This window comes from Chaetura pelagica, unplaced genomic scaffold (assembly GCF_000747805.2).
Source record: "Chaetura pelagica isolate M959 unplaced genomic scaffold, ChaPel_1.0 scaffold141, whole genome shotgun sequence".
NCBI classification, from domain to species: Eukaryota; Metazoa; Chordata; class Aves; order Apodiformes; family Apodidae; genus Chaetura; species Chaetura pelagica.
Genome location: NW_009952059.1, coordinates 864,111 through 878,451, shown reverse-complemented (window position 1 = coordinate 878,451; position 14,341 = coordinate 864,111). Strand labels below are relative to the sequence as shown.

The 14,341-nt window shown below is 49.0% G+C and overlaps 2 protein-coding genes across 2 annotated transcripts in view; one reads left to right on the top strand and one right to left on the bottom strand.

Annotated features, from left to right (window-relative positions):
* Positions 1–7,287, bottom strand: part of TXNDC16 (thioredoxin domain containing 16) — a 33,094-nt gene extending 25,807 nt beyond the window's left edge. Inside the window, exons 1-7 of the mRNA XM_010004014.1 lie at positions 7,119–7,287; positions 6,485–6,567; positions 5,305–5,378; positions 4,433–4,507; positions 3,485–3,606; positions 2,882–2,972; positions 923–1,079 (exon numbers count right to left, since the gene is read on the bottom strand). Coding sequence (XP_010002316.1) covers positions 923–1,079; positions 2,882–2,972; positions 3,485–3,606; positions 4,433–4,507; positions 5,305–5,378; positions 6,485–6,567; positions 7,119–7,287 — 771 coding nt within the window. The remainder of the gene's footprint in view (positions 1–922; positions 1,080–2,881; positions 2,973–3,484; positions 3,607–4,432; positions 4,508–5,304; positions 5,379–6,484; positions 6,568–7,118) is intronic.
* Positions 7,288–11,911: 4,624 nt separating this feature from the next.
* The window catches only part of GPR137C (G protein-coupled receptor 137C), a 20,500-nt gene continuing 18,070 nt past the window's right edge, over positions 11,912–14,341 (top strand). Inside the window, exon 1 of the mRNA XM_010004229.1 lies at positions 11,912–11,993. Coding sequence (XP_010002531.1) covers positions 11,912–11,993 — 82 coding nt within the window. The remainder of the gene's footprint in view (positions 11,994–14,341) is intronic.

The window sequence follows — 14,341 nt, the reverse complement described above, 5'->3', positions numbered from 1 at the left end:
CAACATGCAAGAGCTGGCATCTTCTCCCTGCCTGCACTAGACATGCTGCTTCATGACAGCATGGAGCTGCTTAACAAAGCATCTTCCCTCCATGGACCTAACCCAGGAGGCCAGTTGAAGGAGGCACTTCTCAGCTCATCTACCAGTGCTTTTGGCTGGGCAGAGATGTCACCAGGGGGAACTGGCAGCCTAGTGAAGCTCACTGCCCTGTGGGAAGAGGAGACAGGGTGGAGCCTCCTGTCCCTTGTGCTCACCAGGGGCAACCTCATTGCTCTCCACAGCTTCCTGAGGAAGGGATGTGGAGAGGGAGGTGCTGAGCTCTTCTCCCTGCTATTGCAGTGACAGGACATGTGGGAATGGTTCAAAGTTGCACCAGGGGAGGTTTAGACTGGACATCAGGAAGCATTTCTTCACTGAGAGGGTGGTCAAACACTGAAAGGGGTTTCCTAGGGAGGTGGCCAATGCCCCAGGTCTGTCAGTGTTTCAGAGGCATTTGGAAAAAGCCCTTAAGCAACACACCTTAATTTTTGGTCAGCCCTGAAGTGGTCAAGCAGTTGGACTAGATAATTACTGCAGGTCCCTACCAACTAAAGTATTTTGTTCTATTCTACTTGATTCGATCTTATGTGTCCCAGTGAAGTTCCAGGGGAACCTGCACCCCATTCCCAGTCATGGTGCTTCCAGACAACTGGAGGAGCACACATTGGTTCCAGAGCTCCCTGGAAAGCTCTGAGCAAGTGGAGCAGTGCAGTGGAATGTCACTCCCATCCAACCTCATGACTGTTCCTTGCTTGGACCCAAACTGGGAGCTTTGCCATGAACTCCACGGCAAAGAGGCAGATATTCCCACTCAGCCTTGCCCTCTGCTCAACACCTCCCTCATTCTCACCCCCATCCCTTGGCTCCTCATCCCCAGTCATACCACCAGAGGAGCTCCCATGAGTTTGAGGTGCCTGTGGATGTTGAGCAAGGTCAGAGCCTGCTCCATGGCTGTCCTCCTGCAGGGCTGTGCCAGGTCTGTGGCCTGCTGGCAGTGGCAGAACAACAACTGAGCAGATGAGACGTCAGGCTCATCGTTGCTGTGAGAGAGAAAACAAAACCCAACAGTGAAATGGGCATCCAACACACCCTGATGGAATTACCATGTTTGCTGACACCTTTTACAGGGCAGATGATCCCCAAGTTGAGGTCTGGCAGCCTTGTGGGACCTCTTAAGAGCCCTACTACTGACAGGTAGAATTATTCCCAGGTGCTTTTCAGAACTGTGCTGAACATCTAAGGAAGATCTAAATTATCCCAGAATATTTTGCTCAAGAATGACACAAATTCAGCTCTTCTCAGTGGTGCCATCCATAGCACTCCTGTGGAGAACCTGGCAGGACAAGAGCTGAAGTCTACAGCTTTGCTCATGCCTTTGGCCTCACTGATGACATCTTACAGCCTAGATAAGGAACATTGCTCCTTTTGATCAGAACTGGCTTTGGCTTGTGCCAAAGGAAGGAGGGAAATCGAGTTCCCTGAATAGTCCCCAGGTCAGTGGTTCCTGTCCTGATGCCAACACTGGTGTTAGCCTGTGGGTCAGCTTTAGGAGGTCACATTTCTTTCCTTATGCTCTCATTCACTGCCTCTAAGAACAGGGATAACCTTTGGGAATGGCTTTAAGACCTCTATGGAAGAGCAGGGTGTAGTATGAAGACCCCAAAGCCTGCTCCCCGACTTGGCTGAAAGCTATTCGTGTTGGTGAAGCTACCACCATTTCACCAGCTAAGGAGATGGCCTCCTGGTGTCCTCCCTGCTTTAAGCAGAATTAAGTAAATTCCTGTCCAAATAACAACCGTGCCATCTAGTGGCAGCCACAAAATGTTGTCTCTGCTCTGCAAGGATGGGACGGCATCTTGAGGAAGGACCACTTTGGTGGTTGCCCTGATGTCATCAGTGAAAGCAGGCAGATCGTTGCAAGAACACCTTGCTGAAGATGCAACATGCTATGGGATATTCCCACCCTCGTCCCTCTCAGTTTCCTGACTGCAGTGGGTCACAGCAGGAAATGGTGTTGAAGGATCAGTCCTTCCAATGCAACTCCTCCTGCGTGGGAAGGGGGTGACCTGAGCCGCCCTACTCCAGAGCAAGCCATGGGGTGGGATGTCCCAAATACATGAGCAGTGTCTCCAGCAGCTGAACTACAGACCTCACTGCTACCAGGAGCTGCTGAGATGAAAAGAAAAAAAGAAAAAGTGTTTAAAAAATTCTGGTGGCTGTTAACACCAGGATACGGGTTCAGCTCCCATCTCAGAAACCTCTGACTGCCAGAAGATGGGAGGCTGCAAGCCACATACATCTATACCCCCAGGTCCCTTGGGAAGCACCTATGGCCACTGCAGAGATAAGATATGGAGCTGGGAGGCCTTTGTCGTGATCTCTTACCCTTCTCAGTTAGTCAGACTTGCTCAGCAATGCACGAGGCTCAGTGCTTTTAAGATCAGCCCCCCTGGCAACCCATGGCTGAGGGGAGCTGGGAGGCCTTTGTCGTGATCTCTTACTCTTCTCAGTCAGACTTGCTCAGCAATGCACGAGGCTGAGTGCTTTTAAGATCAGCCCCCCTGGAAACCCATGGCTGAGTTTGGATCAGTCAGCTATGGAAAGGACACACTAGACTCTCCTATAAAATCCCACTCAGTGAATAGTCACAAAAGGCGTGGCTACTCCAAGCTCAGGAACACAAGCAGCAGCTGGTTTTGGAAAAGCAGACGAGATCTGACTGTCCCCCCCACTTGACACAGAATCCTCAAACCATCCCAGATTTGAGCTGAGAAGCTGAGGAACCAAGAACAGAGCAAACAGTGCCAGGGAGCAGCTTTGCATGGTGTGGGTTTGGACATACCTGGTGTCTTTCAGCAGCGCTGCCTCAGTTGTCAGAACAAACTGGTGGACAGTCCCATAGACAAAAGCTGCCTCCATCACAGCTCTATGCTCTGGAAAGAGAAAGGAAAAGTCTCAGGTCCCTCTAGATCTCCCTCTTCATCCTCCCCAGTTGTAAACATCAAAGCTCAGGCTTTTCAAAACTCTTGGTAAAAAGTCACAGCTTTTTGAAGACAAGTCATGAAGGTAACTGAGTAACTGGAGCTGAACCCAGTTGCTGATCCCCACTAAACACACAGGTGCTGTGTTTACTGAGGGTTTGTTTACCCATCCTACCATAGATCTTCACCCAGAGATCTCCCAAGGGGGTTGTTTATTTGTAAGACAGCAACCACTCGTTTGCTTTCCCTCTCAAGTGCATCTTGGAAAGTTTATGCTCCCAGCAAAACTCTTCAGGAGCAACTGATCCCTTTGAAAACACTGCAAGAGGTGGAGAACTTGTGCCTGGGTGGCAATTTCAGGTTTCCTCCATTTGCAGGTTTTTGGGTCAGCAACCCAGGTCCCTCCCACCCTAGGGAAAAAGGTTCTGGGAGGAGAGCAAATATGGAAAGCTGAGAGTTAATACCTGCTGTCCCAGTAGCTGGTACATAGGCAAAGACCATGTTTGACTTCCCTTTAAGTGTATTTTCCATGTTCTGAAGATCTGCCAATGTTTCAACATATTTAACTTCATTAAAGAGCAAGGCACTGAGGAGGCAGAAAAAAAGTCATTAGCAACTGTTTTCTTCTGAGGGAATTTACAGCCACAAAACCATGATGGGAAAAATGAGGTAAAATTCCAGCTTCTGGCTGGCAGGTTGAAGCTTTGCAGCCTAACAAAGCTGCCCAGACGTGTGCTGGTGAGACACTCAAGGGCATGGATTTATCAGGGGCAAACTATACAAAAGAGACAAGCAGCTTTCTTCTTGGTTGAGTACTGGGGTATTGTGTCCACTTCTGGAGCCCCTGGTGTAAGAAGGATATGGAGCTGTTGAAGAGAGTCCAGAGGAGGCCACAAAGATGATCCCAGGGCTGGAGCAGCTCTGCTCTGGAGCCAGGCTGGGAGAGTTGAGGTGTTCAGCCTGGAGAAGAGAAGGCTCCAGGGAGACCTTAGAGCACCTTCCAGTGCCTGAAGGGGTTCCAGAAAAGCTGGGAAGTGACTTGGGACAAGGGCAAGGAGAGATGGGATGAGGGGGAATAGATTAGAACTGTAAGAGGGGAGATTTAGGTTAGACATTAGGAAGAAATTCTTTGCTGTGAGGGTGGTGAGAGCCTGGCCCAGGTTGCCCAGAGAAGCTGTGGCTGCCCCATCCCTGGCAGTGTTGAAGGGCAGGTTGGATGGGGCTTGGAATAACCCAGTCTGGTGGGAGGTGTCCCTGCCCATGCAGGGGGGTTGGGTCTAGATGATCTTTATAGTCCCTTCCAATCTAAACCGTTCCATGATGATTTATACATGGGGTTTGTATTTATGCCAAAGCTTGTATCGACAAGTGCAAAGGAACGCAAAGGACTTCCCAGAGATGCAGTTACTTACAACAACACGTTGGCAACGATGGAGTTCACGTCAAACAAGGCATCAGTGGGGAACTCTCTGATCAGCATGTTACCTCTGGAGAGAGAAGACAGAGTTATCACCACAGAAACTGTGGAAGATTAGAATTAATTTTCACTCTGCTGAACACTTCCAGATACCTGCTGGTAGGAACTGCTGGAAAGAAAATGTCAGGATTGACTTTGGGGATTTTGTAGGACTAGGTGTCCAGGCAATGCTGTTTTAGTGCAGTCACCTCTGTCACTGCTGTTTCACTCCGTTCCTGGGGCCTGTGGATGAGAAGCCTTGCACAGAGTGACAGAAGGTCTCTAGATATCAAGCCTCACCACCAGAGGGGATATTTCTCTGGGTCGTGTACAACAGCCAGTGCGAACTGAGGCAATACATGGAGAAGCTTCCAGCTGACAACCCATGGAGAGACCCAAGAGCTAAACCTTCACATCCAGGGCAGATGATCTAACCACACAAACAGGAAGAGCACCAAAGAGTGTTTTTTTCCTAGACTAGACCCAAAACGTAGTGGTCCAGGTATAATTCTGGAGGACATGGTGGTGGGAGGCCACAAGAATAAAAGAACATGGGTAGATGACTTCTCTTGTGGTTTCATGCAGCAACACAATCTTCTGCTGCTCAGAGGAACATGAGGCAAGGTCGGGGGTTTCACACTGAGGACAAAGCATCTATTTTGCCTGTGTTGGACCTTCTGGTGGTAGTTTTTAATCAACTCTGGATGTCACCACTGTCCTTATGTCTCCTCTCTTCTTACACAGACACCTCTGGTCCTAGACAGCATTTCCTCTAAACATTTGCACTGGACAGCAACCCCAGTGTGCTGCCCAGAAAGCCCCCCTCACCTGAACAGGTAGGCTTTCCTTAATGCATTTTCCTTTTCACAGTATCTTGAGACATCCTCTTTGGGACAATTCACCTAGACATTGAAAGCATGTAATTAGACATTCAGCTCAGTGGTTGCAAACATACAGCACCACAGTTTTGTTCTGTTCAAGAGCATAAATACAGCCTTTCCAAACCTGCTGGGAAAGCAAACCCAGAAACATGGAGGCCAGAGCTGGGGATTGTACTTCAGTTCTTGTGGAAGGTGTCCCTGCCCATGGTGGGAGAATTAGAAGCACATGATGTCTAAGGTCCCTTCAAACCCAAACCATTCTATGATTCCATGAGTCTCCAGCTTAGCTTGCCTTGGTTTTGGTCAGACAGGATCAAAAGATCTTGTGATCTACCCAGCAAATGCAAAGTGACAGATTCTTGCTTGCTTATTAAAATCAGCCCATATTTGGAGGACATGAAACACACACACACATAAATAAGCACTCTGCATAACTACACTGGCCTGAATGTGTAACTCCCTCACCTACATCTGCTGAAGTTTCAGCTAAAAAACCCTTGATATGAAACATCTATTGCATTGAATTGAAGTGGACCAACTCCTGGTGGGCAAGTCCCACCTGAGTGAGTTGGGTGGGTTGATGCCCTCCTCTGCATCAGGTTGGGGATCACACTCTTCCTCATGCCATGCTCAGGGGTTCACACCAAGGACCTGGCAGCTCCACACACCCTGTGCAGCTGCTGGGAGACCAGATGACATCAGCCAGCTAAGCCTGGTACATGGGGCTGCCCATGAAAAAGACCAACCTGCAGGCAAAATATGAGTAGCTAAATGTCCTCTAAACCCTGAATGCAAATCAAAGTACACAGGGTTATCTGCTGAGACTGAACTGGGAGGCCTGGAGCAGTCCAGGGCTCTGCCAGTCCTCTGCTTTACTATGTTTGGAGACACAGGCACTACATGGAGCCTCTCTAGGTGTCCCACAGGCAGAAGGTTGTGACACAATCCACAAGCAGTAGATGTAAGACCAGGACATGGGATCAAATAGGATGCTCTGGTCTGCTTTCTTATGGGGTCCCACTGCTGCCAGTCCACAAGGTGGGTTGAGAGAAGCTCTGGTCACCCTGCAGGAAGCCCTACAGAAATAATCTACAGAAATAGCCTGTCCCACCCTCATCCCCATTTACCTTCACCACTGAAATGCCATAGTCCTGGAGGGCCTCAGCTGAGTTCTCAATCTGCTCCAAGAAGGGCTGGGCATCAGGAGAAACTGAAAGACACAAAAAGAGCTTGTTTTCCACCTTTCCCCTTCCTTTCTAACACACTCAGTGCTGATGTGGGAGCTGTGTTGGTGTCTCAGCCCATGTAGATGTCTCTAAGAAACCATACTTGGGGGTCATGAAGGTGCAGAATAAGAAAGGATCTCCTAATTCTTGACAGCCCTTAGCTCCCCTGTATGCAAGGGATCTCCCCTTTCCCTAGGAGGAACCGTGGAAGAGAAACCCAGCTCTTTTGAGGGGGTAACTCCTCAGGAAGCTTCTTTTCCATGGTACCTTCAGAACATAATCCAGAAAATTAAAGAAGCAGGTTGAAGGAGAATGTCTGGGGACATAGCCAGGAAAGATCCATCCACCCTAGGAGGTGTCTGCCTGTCAGGAGCACTCAAGACTGTGCAAACACAGACTTACCAGCTCTTCAAAACCACTCTGGGATTAAAAACCTCAAGAACTACCTCTTTATTATTCCACTTTCACACACCCTCTCATAGGAGCCTTTGCTGAAAACCCAGGCTGACATGAACACAGACCACTAAATACCTACCAGGATGGCTGAAGTAAGCCAGGGATGCTTTGCCAACTTGCAAGCTACTGAAATAATCCTGAGGGCTCAGCTCCTGCAGCAGCCTCTCACTTCCCTGCGTTGGGATGGAGGAGACCCAGAAGAGCAGGAAAGAGAAGGATGAAACCCAGCTGTCCTTCTGGGCTGACATGGCTGCTATCAGGTACAGAAGACTCACAGCTGGGGAAAAAAATCAAAACATACATATGTATTCTGTATGTATATACACAAATAGATAAATGGGTGTCTGCTGTTTAGGTAGGTGTAGCATGACTGTCACCTCCAGGTGTGACACCAACATCTCGAGGATATTATGAATTTGTCACTGGAAGAGCAGGTGATTCAGACAACTGCAAAGATGACAGCAAAGGCCATTCTCTTTCCTCTGACCAGTACCTGCAAGTGCATGGTCCCTCACTGCTTTCAGCTTAGAGCTCTTTTGTTTCCCTCCTTCTTTTTCGAGTCAAATAGAAGTTACATGTGCGGGTAGAAAACTGTGGTTGTGTCAAAAAAACTCACCCAAACTGTCTCAATTCTTGTTAAAAAGTGTTGAGGAATGCCACTAGCATTGCATGTGCCACTGAAGGAGGTCTTCACAAAGGGAAAGGCCTTATTGCCCAAATAAGACTGTGCCAAATGATGTGGGAAGGCTCCAGATCCCCCGCCAGTGCCTGCCCCATCTCTCTACCATTCAAAGTCTCAGCTACATCAAACAGGAGAGGGCTTTGTGCAAACTCTTTGGACTTGTCATGCCTTCCTTGGCCCACCTTCATGTTTCTCTGACATAGCTGGCATGGGAGTAAAACCCATTGTAAGCAGCAGGACAGTCCTGAAAGTGCCCCATCCTGCCAGGCTTCCACGTGGAGCTAGTGAAGAGAAGAGCCAAGGAAATTTGTGAGATGCTTCAGAAAATGGAGCAAAGACCAAGCCCTGGTCTGCTGCCAGGGTTAACCAGCAGCCCTGCCCAGGCTGCCAGGCCACAGCTGTTTAACTCTTATTCTGCTTGGAAAAGATTACCATCACCCAAAAGAACAACAAGTTCAACTATTAATGTAATTTTACCAAGTCCAGTGCTAACCCACGTCCCTCAGCACCACATCTACACGGCTTTGAAATCCCTCCAGGGATGGGGACTCCACCCCTGCCCTGGGCAGCCTGGGCCAGGGCCTGACAACCCTTTGGGGAAGAAATTGTTCCAAAGATCCAATCTAAACCTCCCCTGGTGCAAGTTAAGCCCGTTTCCTCTTGTCCCATCACTTGTTCCTTGGGATCAGAGACCAAACCCCCTGGCTCCAACCTCCTCTCAGCAGTTGCAGAGCCAGCAGGTCTCCCCTCACCTCTTTGTCTCCAGGCTGGACACCCCCAGCTCCCTCAGCTGCTCCTCCTCACACTCATGCTCCAGCCCCTTCCCCAGCTCCATTGCCTTTCTCTGGACACGTTCCAGCCCCACAGGTCCTTCTCTTCCTAAGTGATCCAAATCTTATTGCTCAGATTAAGGAGCTCAGGAGAGCTTCATGTGGACAAGCACTCCAGGATGAGAACACACTTTCTTCCCACTTCACTCCCGTGTTTAATACCAGGTTCCTTCACAGCCTGTTCTTCAAGTATGGGTCTTGCCACTGAGTGTGCTGGAGCATGGCTGGTCCCTGGTCGAGAGAGACAAAGTTGGAATTGAAGCCATGGAGAAGCTGTTTGCTTTGCATCACGAGTTGCAGCTGTTTTTGGTAACAAATGCCCCTGTGTCCAGGGACTGTCATTCCCTCCAACACCCTGTCAGATGCTGTCATCTCCTTGTCACTACTCTGTGATGAACCCAAAATCCAGCACTCAAAACAAGCAGGCAAAGTCCCTCTGCCTTGCTCCAGGAGCACAGAGTTAGTGGCAGCCAAGCATGCTCAGCCTTCACAGGTTCCCTCTGGTGTAGGTGAGGGGTTTGGATCAGGCCTGAGCAGCTCAAAGGAACAAAGATAAAGCTGAGAAAGGCCTGTGTTTGTTGGGTTTTTTTTCTTTAAATTTTCATCTGAAAATCTCCAGCTCTCTCCTTTCCAGCCTTGGGAAGTGCCAGGCATTTCTGGTCCTTTGCCCTCCCATCTGTTCCTCTGGCTTACAGAGGGGACAGAGATCAGGGCAGGGGGGGCGGGGGCTGATGTTTATTAAATGACAAACTTGGCTACAGCAGGATGGAAAAATAAACACAATTCTGGCATGTCGTAACCAGCTCAGGTCAAATGGGAGAGCTTACTGTCAAGGAGGCAAGAGGAGCAGCCTCCAATGCCTCAAAGACTTCAAGGCATCATATCAGGAGGAGGGTGCCAGCAGCTTCAAACACAACTCCAGCTTCTACCCAGCTCTGATTTCTCTTTGTGTCTCCTCCAGCTCTTACGGTTTTTCTAACGTCCACCTTCTGCCCTCTCCACATCCCTGTGTGACTGCAGCTCTTCTCCTTGCACCTCTCTCAGTCAGCCTTGTCTGCAATGCCATGACCCCTCCCTCTGTCCCATCACTGTCAACCCTGCTCCTCCCCAGGCTTTTCCACACAAAAATGTGTGCTCATCCCTTCCCTACCCACATCCCCTCACCTCCTTGTTACTCCATCCTGCCCAGCACTTTCCCTCTGTGCCCCATCCATCTGGAATTGAATATTCAGCTTTTAGGTAATTTCCTCTGCCATCTCTTTTCCATCAAGGGAAATTTAACACCAAAGGGCCAGAATCCTGAACCTCGGCCACTCACAGGATTACCAGAGACTTGTGAAAATACCAGGAATGTGTGAACCAGCTCCATGTCACTGCTGGGAATCCCTTAAGCCTAGGGACCATAGATGGTATGCAAGACCTGCTTCATGTTTTTCCTGTCACACCTCCAAGACAGAGCCAGCCAAGGTGGTTAAGGGCACTGTAGATGCCCTAAAATTAAACCAAACACACCAGGGACAGTCAGCACAATCCTGGTGTTGGCATAACTTGTTTGTGCTGCATCAGTTTTGCTTGGGAATCCTGCAAGGGCAACGGTGAGCTGGGATCCCTGCATCACCTCTGTGAATCCAGCTGCTCTCTCCTTGACACCTTGCCTCAAAAAGCCCCTGGCTCCCAGAATCGATTAGCAAGGAAGCTGCAGTGTGTTTTATTCAACAGAGGATGATGTGGGGTGGTTTTTAAGACTCCTAAGACAAGGAAGAACCACTGTGCTACTGGAATCATGGACTGCACAACCAGCTGGGTACTATCTCCACCACCCATGGGCCTCCCTGAACTCAGGAGGAACACCACCAACCTGGACTTAAATGCCACTGATGTCAAATCTGCCACATCCCTCAGCAGGGGAATCTTGCTCCCTTCTTGCAAAAAACCTACACTTTGTGTCTGGTCCAAATACGTTACATTGCTGCTTCCCCTTCATTTTATCTCATTATATCCTTATCTCCCAATATGCAGAGCCCTCAGCTGGTGAGTTTGAACTCCCTAGGCAGATGCTCCTGAACCAGAAGCATTTAGGATGCTCCTAAATTGAGTCACTTCAGCTTCTCCTGGGATGATTGACACAGATCAGGCCTTTTTGTTGCAGGACATCCACCCCCCACCCAGCTGGCAGAGTTTTTGGCAGTGTGCTCTCCTGCCTTTCACACCCTTCTGGCAGCAGTTACCCAGTGCTGCCCTCTCAGATTTGCTGGCAGAGAGGACACTGAGCAGAACCCAAATCCAGATGGACTTGATTCAAACCCTTAGGTACAGCCCACCTCATCATGGTGCTGATCAATGTCCAACTCAAGACAAATTTGGAAGACACTAGCACCTGTGGTCATTATGCTAATATGACTATGAGTCAATCATCTTACCCCCATAAATAGTAAGTAGCCCAAGAGCCCTTGGAGCTCTCCTGCAGGGCAGCAGCCTGCACACCAGGAGAGCTCCTTGAGTAGGGACACCTCTCAAGGTTACCACTCAAGGCTGAGAGATTCCTTGGCACAAAAGGTTCTCAGTAAGTGATTAATAGCATGCTAAACACTGGAAAACAAATATATATGATATATAAAGGACCTAAAGGATTGATTGCACATATATGATCCTTTAGTTAGGCATAAACCATTGAGCCAGTCTTGGACTAGGATTGGATCCAGCCACATCTAGACTCTTCTGAGGGGAGTTTAGAAAGCAAGGGGGGGTCCCGTTTGAATCTCATGACTCAACAAGGAGGGTCTCCCCGACAGCTCTGTCTGACCCTGTCCTCTATGCAGTAAATCATCAAGTGCACCCTGCTATCACACACAGAGAAACCGCCGCCTCGTTTACTACCAAACTTTGTTAAATGACTCCTTTGTATCAATAAACATATTGCTGCTTCTCTTTTATGACTTAAGTGCACGACTCCACCCGTGACACTCTCCAGCCATGGGAAGGTGTTTCCACCCTCGCTGGACACCCCGACAAGCCTCCCACCCAGGCTGCAATGCTAGGACCCACAGCAGACTTATGTCCTGCTTCCAGCCAGAACCCAGAGCCTTGGCACAGCGACACTTATCCACAAACCCTGTTTCGAGCCAGAGCACTGCCAGGCCTTTTGTGCACAGGCAGGCACACTTGTCCACCAGCAGCATTTTAAGGACATTGCAGATCACTGTGCAATCAGCCCACGGCTCAAACCCGTGCCAGGGCAGCTCACGAGACCGCAGGCACATCTGGCCCCCTGTGCAGGATGATAATGGAGCTGCTCTCCCCCAGCCTCTGACTCCCCACCCCTGCAACCCACACGTCTGGTTGTCCATGAATATGTGAGATATGGGCCTGGAGTCAGGGGACAAGGGTGGATACTGCAGCGAGCTGGACCTGGCAGAGCCGGGATTCTTCTCCAGGATCATCAGTGAGGGTGGGAAATGCATCCCAGCCTGTTGCCCAGGGTGCTTTTGCCTGGCTGGGTTTTATTTGCAGTGATGCTCCCATGCTGCCCCATCTTCTGCCACTTCCTGGAGGGTTTCACTTTCGTTTTCACTTCCAGGTCGCACTTCCCAGGCGGCCAAGGCTGCAGGAGGGACACGCACCAGCCTGTCCCTCTGCCCACACCTGCAGAGGAGCACCTGGATCCCCGTGCCCAGCAGACAAGCCCACACCATCACCCACCATGGAGCAACCTGAGTCTGTCCCCATACCTTCTTCATGCAGTGCCAGTGCCAGTGGATACACAAGGAATTACTAAGAGATTACACTCCTGCAGCTTCTTTTCAGCAGTATCACTATCAAGAAGGCAAATTAGTAGCCAGGATTATAAAGGGTTATTAAACCCTGACATAGCCGATCATTTAACAAATATTCGTTATATTTATGTGTCAGAAAGTGCTCTGTGGGGAAGTGTGAGGTGTGATTTGTCAGCAAATCTGCTGTAAAATTCAATTTTCCAGCTCCTCTGATAATCTCTAATAGTCTGTTGATTCTACAGTGCTCTTAACAGTGCCAGACATTACATTGAGCTAAAAGAAGGTTAGGGATCAATAGGCCATAATTCAATTAATAATCAAGAGTCAGGTTTTAATAGCCGCTTTGCCCAGGAAAGCATGTGACTTTTCAAATGGTCCCACAAAAATTGACATAGAAGAAAAGATGATAGCTCTCTAGCTAATTTGATTATCTGATCATATTCATCTTTCATGAAAGGTCATGACAGTGTTTTCCGTACAGTATCTTATACCTTCTGCAGACAATGTAAAGCCTAGGAGAATAGACAGGTCTCTGAAATTACATCAGTAAACCTTGACTTGCGAGAGCTTAGATGTGATACACATTGTTCTTTTCAGATGATAAAAACTCCATGTGATTTAGTGTCTCTGAGGAAACTTGTCAAGGATTTAATACCTGAAGCATCACTTTAAAGAAGCAGAATTATTTAAATTTGCTATCCTTGATAACAGTTACTGACTGTGAGACCAAGTAGACAAAGTAATGCTATGGAACAATACAATAGTTTAAATATGAACTGTTTTAAATCTGAAGTGTCATCTTCAATACTTCTGTCTCTGTGCTATCAAATTTGAGAGTAGAGAGGCTTTCTCTTTGACTTTGTTGATTACTGAACACTCAGAAATCTTGACAGCAAGATGACCCCATTCACCTAGGCACGGTATTCAGATTGGAAAAATGGAGGTGGCACACATTGCTCTCAGCTGCAGGCAGAAGGATTAGATATCTAACATACAGTCATCTGTGGCTTCAAAGCCATTCAGTGTAAGTTTGGACTCTCCTTCATTAGGATAGAAAAGCAAGACTGATTATAAAAGTGATACCTGCCAGAAATTCCAAGTTACTACTGGGACTGGGTTTGTGGTTTGGGTTTTTTTCTTGTGTGATGTATACCTAGGTAAAATGGGCTAAATAGCAAAGCATGTGATTGTTCTGGTTTGGTTTGGATTTTTGGTAGCAGGGGAAGGGCCACGGAAGTGGCTCAGGTAGGAAGCTGAGAAGCTCCCCCTGCCCCAAAACCCAGCCAAGGAGCCATTAGAGGGACAATGAATGGGGCTCAGGGATTAACATACAAAAGAACTGATATAAGACCTGAGCAAAGCTAGGAGACGGGGAGAACTGTGCTGGGGAAGGAGAGCTGTGCTGGGGGTTGGTGAGGAAGAAGGGGAAGAAGGTGCCTTAGTTGTCTTAACCCATGAGCTTTGTCCTCCTCATGTCAGGGTGTGTGTGTGGGGGGGTAGTTGAGTGAGGAGCCATGGGGCTGTTCCTTTGTTGTCGTGTTGGGCCCAAAAGTGGGGTGTGTGTGTGTGTGGCGGGGGGGGTGGTCACAGTTATTGTGTCCTGAATCCAGTTTTGCTGTGTGTTGGGGGGAGGGTGGTGAGCTAAAAGTGTGTCCTGAATCCTGACATCAGGGTGTTGGGGTGCAGGATGTGCCCTGAACCCAGGTTTGGGGTGTGTGTGTGTGTGGCAGGGGGGGGGGGGCCAGGGATTGTGTCCTGAATCCGGGCTTGCTGTGTGTTGGGGGGAGGGTGGTGAGCTAAAAGTGTGTCCTGAATCTTTACATCAGGGTGTTGGGGTGCAGGATGTGCCCTGAACCCAGGTTTGGGGTGGGGGTGTGTGTGGCAGGGGGGGTGGGCACAGGTATTGTGTCCTGAATCCAGGCTTGCTGTGTGTTGGGGGGAGGGTGGTGAGCTAAAAGTGTGTCCTGAATCTTTACATCAGGGTGTTGGGGTGCAGGATGTGCCCTGAACCCAGGTT